Source organism: Sesamum indicum, unplaced genomic scaffold, assembly GCF_000512975.1.
Source record: "Sesamum indicum cultivar Zhongzhi No. 13 unplaced genomic scaffold, S_indicum_v1.0 C00517, whole genome shotgun sequence".
In the NCBI taxonomy this organism is placed as follows: domain Eukaryota; kingdom Viridiplantae; phylum Streptophyta; class Magnoliopsida; order Lamiales; family Pedaliaceae; genus Sesamum; species Sesamum indicum.
In genome coordinates, this window is record NW_011629758.1 from 3,103 (window position 1) to 8,939 (window position 5,837).

The 5,837-nt window shown below is 34.0% G+C and overlaps 2 protein-coding genes across 2 annotated transcripts; one reads left to right on the forward strand and one right to left on the reverse strand.

Annotated features, from left to right (window-relative positions):
- The first annotated feature begins 451 nt into the window (after nt 1-451).
- On the forward strand, nt 452-1,513 carry LOC105155185 (tetrapyrrole-binding protein, chloroplastic-like). The gene has a single exon (XM_011071043.2). The coding sequence runs from the start codon at nt 627-629 to the stop codon at nt 1,410-1,412; it is 786 nt and encodes a 261-aa protein (XP_011069345.1). The 5' UTR covers nt 452-626; the 3' UTR covers nt 1,413-1,513.
- A 3,314-nt stretch (nt 1,514-4,827) lies between these two features.
- On the reverse strand, nt 4,828-5,696 carry LOC105155186 (calcium-dependent protein kinase 24-like; the record flags this gene model as incomplete). The annotated part of the gene is made up of 2 exons (XM_011071044.2): nt 4,828-5,071; nt 5,463-5,696. Coding segments are annotated over 2 exons (378 nt in total), but the record flags the coding sequence as incomplete, so codon positions are not given.
- Nucleotides 5,697-5,837: the final 141 nt, after the last annotated feature.

A 5,837-nucleotide genomic window follows, 5' to 3' on the forward strand; every position in this document is an offset into this window, starting at 1 on the left:
ATTTATGAAAAATTATCATCTACTATATTTTTTTTTAGAAAAAAGATTAAAAAACAATTTAAAAAATCGGACAAGGTGGATGAAAAATTATAAAAAAAATTATCCACTTAATCCATAAAAAATTAAAATATTTTAAAAAATAATAAAATTATAGTTTCTAATCAACAATGGCACTACAAAAAAACGGATGGAAACCCAACGAAAATTAATGGGTTAAACTAATTGTTAGACGACCGTTAAAATCAAAAGGTATTGATAACCTATCAAATTTTTTAAAAAAAAAAATCATTGTAACATATCTTATTTAATATTGTAATCAATTAATTTTTTGGTAAAAACCAAAAATAGTGGATTAATGGAGTTTGGGGGAAGGAGAAGATGGTCCATCCACAGGATCCAGCCTCACCCATATACACCCAATCACATTCCAGCTTCTTATTTTTGGTGATGACCTCTTCACTTCCCTCTTCACACATTTCTTATCTCTCAACCCCACATGCAAATTTCTCTTATCGTCCCACAAACCTCTCTACTACTACTTCTCTTTCTCCTCCCAAAACTTTGAACATCTCTGTCTGAAAATTTCACAGCTACCAAATTCTTGAAAATCCCACTGATTTCCTTTAATGGCCACCAATACTTTTAACTCTGTATACCACAACCACCATTCTCTCCGGCGTCGCCACTCCATAGACTGCACTCCCACCTCCACCACCACAAACTACCCCTTCTTCCTCAAACCAACCACCTCTACCGCCGCCTCTCCTTTTCTGTCCCACTCCGCTGCTTTCGCCGTCTCCTCCACCACCTTCTCCACTTCCACTACCACCAACCCCTCCACCTCCCAAAACGTTTCCGTCGAGCTCCTCCGCCAGCATTTGTCCTCCAAGAACTTCCGGGAGGCCGACGAGGAGACCCGCCGCCTTCTGATAGTCCTGGCAGGGGAAGCGGCGCAGAAGCGGGGCTACGTCTTCTTCTCGGAGGTGAAGTTCATCTCGGAAGATGACCTGAAAACCATAGATGGGCTGTGGAGAGAGCACAGCGATAACAAATTCGGGTACAGCGTACAGAAAAGGATTTGGAACAAAGTGAACAAAGATTTCACAAAGTTCTTCATCAAAGTCGGGTGGATGAAGAAGCTGGAGAGCTCCGAAGTTGAGCAGTACAATTACAGGTCTTTTCCCACAGAGTTCACGTGGGAAATGGAAGAGGGCACGCCGGAGGGTCACCTGCCATTGACGAATGCACTGAGAGGAACTCAGCTTCTCAACAGTATCCTCAGCCACCCAGCTTTTGAAGGAGATGATGAGGATGAAGACAAAGGTAAAGATGGGGTGACTGGAGCAGAAGAGAGAGATAGTGGGATTAAGCCATTGACCAAGAGAATCTTTAAAACCACCTACACATTCTGAAGAAGCTCTGTCACAAGTGATGGGCATCGAAAAATGTAATCTTTTGTTTGTTTTTTGAACATTAATATATATATATATATATGGTTTTGATAAAGTATAAATTTTTGTTATATATTATCAGTTTGGGTTGATTATTTTTGTTTCATATTTGATCTAATTATGCTTTACATGATATGGTGATTAAATTCTAGTTCTAGATTGTATGTAGTTTCTAGGTTTGATTAAATTTATTTTAAGAATTTTCTTGTATAATAGGCGAAATTTCACTTTTAGTAGCGATTAAATATTTTTAGTCTGATTTTTTACCTAATTTTTAAAATAGTTCTAAAGTTAAGAATTTTTTGGTGTAATGGGCGAAATTACACTTTTAGTAGCGGTTAAGCATTTTTAGTCTTATTTTTTACTTAATTTTTAGCGCTCTACTTTATGAAACTTTTAAAAAATTATGTCAAAATTAATAAAGCCCGACATATTTAATCCATGTCCAAATTTTTGTAAATAAAAATAAACAGTAAAGACAAGTGCAATGTTCACGTCCAATAGTTGTGTGAAAAGCATTCTTACCATCTAATTTTTTTTTTATGAATACTTGGACAAGAGACTAAATATATCGAATCTTTTTAATTTTGAGACGTACTGAAAATTTCATAAAATAAAAAACTAAATATATCATATTTTTACTATTTTAAAGATTTTGTAAAGCGTGTATAAATTTTTTAAAATATAGTTTTCACATTGATAATTATGTGTTCTTTTTGGCCCTACAATTGTATATGTCGAATATGAATTTGGAGTACCGATACAATTCATAGTGGTGTTTGGTTCGTATTGGTGTAACCACAGTGAATTTACATGGCCTAATGAGAACAAAAAGTGCTTACTTTTGCTTATTTTATCGTGGCAACTTGTTTTGTTTGTTGGTCTTTTCATAAGACTCCGTCGTAGCGTCTCTATATGTCTCGATTACTCCAATGGACAAATTTCCATTTTCATAGTCCAATTTCGTACAGATGCTTAACGAAGTTTTTGCACAAGATTAATGGTGTATTTGGTTTAATTTTTAATTTTACATTATTTTAGTATTGTAGAAGCTTATTTTTTCAGTTCAATTCTACTGAAAAGATCAATTTATAATGGAAATTTGCAGCATGGGTCCATGTGTTTTTTAGAGTTAAATCGGGTATATATTAATTGGCTAAATCGTCAGTCGACAAAGAATTCACCTCATGGGTACTTTAGAAGAGTCCCCTTCAAGGTTAAGAGCAATTCGGGATAATTGATGTGCAACTGAATTACCCGACCGAAAGACGAAAGAGAAAGAAACAAATTTCAGATTAGCCGCAAACGAAACAATGTCAAAAACCAAATGACCAAAAACAGAACGGTCCTTAAAAGCTATGAAGATCTTGGAAAGAAGTACAAGAGTCTCCTTCGACAAGCCAAAAGAATTGCCTAATGTCTCTACCAAGAGTGTTGGGCCCCTACGATCAAAACGGAGTAAACGCCATGCCAAACAAATTTTGAGCGAGTTTTGTGCCACCACCCTGAGTCCCAAAGAATTCCCCCCTTCTAGAAGTGTACCATCAAAATTGATTTTGATATAATATTCATGTGAAGCCTGCAGAAAATGATGATGAGCTGGGCAAGGAGGTAATTGAACAAAGTTCGGCACCAAAAAGGCATGAAAGTAACTCATAGAAAAATCCACGATTTGTTGCCCTTATTCAGCATTTTTAAATTTTGAAACCACCACAACATCCAATAGATTATGAGAGCACAATCGAAGTCTCCCATTGACAAATTATCCGAAATGTTAAAAAACCATTCCTCAACAGAGGAGACAGAATCGCTCAAAATGTGCCAAAGAAAATTTGATAACACAATAAACTGTCTCACAAAGATAAGATCAATGCACACAAATTCTGCACATTATGTACATTCGGAGTAATGACTCTAAAGGAAAGTGTACGAGGGATTCATGAGTCCTTCCAAACATCCACTGAGTGCCCTATCCCAGTTCTCCATCTGCATCCCAACCCCAGGAGTTCTCTTACCGCAATGATATTCCTCCACGTGTAAGAAGGTTGCAGCATGGGTCTATTGAAAATACACTAATCAGACCACTCTTCTCGACCTCATCATTGCATGTCTTTATCCAAAAAATATAACAATCAAAAAATTCTCATTTCTCACACCTATAACCCTAGGTTTGAAAATACACAATCTAAGCATATTCTTACTTTTTGCAAAAAAAATCAATTATAAAGCATTTTCATCCTATTAAAAGTACTGAAAATCTAAAACAAAAATAAAGACAAAACCAAACAGGCCATTATGGCCTGTTTATGGCACATCTCATGATTAAGAACATTGTATCAGTTACCGTTGTTTTTTAAGACCAAAGTTTAAAAACATTAAAGCTATTTTATTAGAATAAATGTAATTTTGGTCACGTAATTATAGATGGTGACACCTTTGGTCCTTTTCGTTTCCAAATTTGTAATTAAAGATTATAATTACCAAAATCAAAAAAAAAAAAAAAAGAAATTGTACATTTAGGGCAGCTGTCGTCAAAAAATACTAAATTCGTCAAAATTAACACATGGTTTACACGAACCCCTTTAATATGAAAGTTTTTAATTTTTCTAGCCAGTTTTGGTCATATGGGTATTATTACCCGAGTGACATTTGCATTAAGGGAAAATGCAAGCTGCCTCTGTCATATGTATGTGCAAAAAACCCGCAGCCAACCAATTGGATTTTTGGTTATTTATACTCTCAATCTCCACTAACCTTAAAGTTAATCACCCATATATACTTCAATAACATTTTCTGATGTTGAGCATGGCTGATTTGTAAAACAGGCTTGTCAACATGTCTGTTGTGTTTTCTGCTAATTGTAATTTTAGTCCTATAAATTAATTTGTGCAGAATAAAAAATACCAATTTTTTTAAGTTACCTGACTAAAATGCCAGCGCTTCCTAAATTACAGAACTAAAATTATAATTTAATTGGATCATGTGCGAGTCACATGCAATTTTTCGGCCGAAAAAGATAAAAATTGTCAAAATTTTAAAATTACAGAACTAAATTACAAAAATTAATTTGTACAAAACTAAAAATGCCATCCTCTACAAAATACAGGACTAAAATTGCATTTTTTTTCCGATTGAGCTTCCTATTATAATATTTGATATTAGTTTATTTCAGATATGAATAAGATGGGAGAAATATATATGGGTGTGTGTGCGTGGGCGGACACATACATATGATAAAAAGGATTAGGAACATTAATGAATATTGGAAGTCTATATATACTTTGATCTATCATTCTAAGCACATTTTGAGAAATTGTATTATCTGTAAAAATAAAACCAACACTACCAATAACCACCAAAATAATGAGAAAAAACATAAACAAAAAACAACCCACCCATTTTCTACGATATTTGGACAATGTTATAATTTAAAACAACACTGTGGAACATTCATAAAAATGAACTAAAAAATAGTATTACATAAATTTCTGACTTTTGTCCTTAAATAGTCTGGTGCTAAGCGCATTCAACATTGCCCTGGAATACTGTCGAGAACCCATCTTCCAATCCATCCCTGTTGTCATCATCGCCTTGAACTCTGGAAAACTGATTCGTCCATCCTATATATACATACGTAATTACTCAATGGAATAGTCACACCACATCATGGTATAAATTTTATGCTAAAATTATACTTTTAATCCCATAAAATAAGGGTTTCAACATTTTTAGTCTTCTGATGTTAGAATATGTTGATGTAATTTACCCTAATTACAAATACCTCCTGAAAAATCAAAACAAAAAAGTTCATACCCTAATTTACCCCTTAAATAAATTCATATAACAGGTACATATATATATATCCTTCTTAAATAGAAAGAGATATAGAAAATTCTAACCCGAACCCGAACCAATCATATGGTAAGTGCAATACACTTATCGTGTGATTAGTATATAATTCAAAAAAAGTAATCAATCATATAGCAAGTGTGATAAGTTGATAAAAATTACCTTATCAAGGTCAGCATCAAAGATAATGTCTTGTAAAACTTGGTCGTTGGTAGGACCAAATTGCTCGTCTAACAAAGATTCTCGCAAATCCTCAAACTCAATGTAACCACTTTGATTCTTGTCAAAGTATAAAAAGGCTTGATGCAGAAGATCATCGTTGCTTATCTTTTTCAAGTGCACAGCCAGTGTCACAAACTCTTCACAGTTAAGCATCCCATTTCCATCACAATCAGCCTACCAAAATCAACACAAAATTCAACTTGGATTGGATGTAATAATGTGTTTAGTTTCTCAAAATTCACAAAAGCAGTTAAACCAAATCAATGTCATGATTATGAGTTCTGGCTATTATAAGCTATGATATATATATATATA

Excerpts from the sequence above, each read along its gene's own strand:
- LOC105155185 (XM_011071043.2), top strand. The coding sequence starts at position 627 with ATGGCCACCAATACTTTTAACTCTGTATACCACAACCACCATTCTCTC.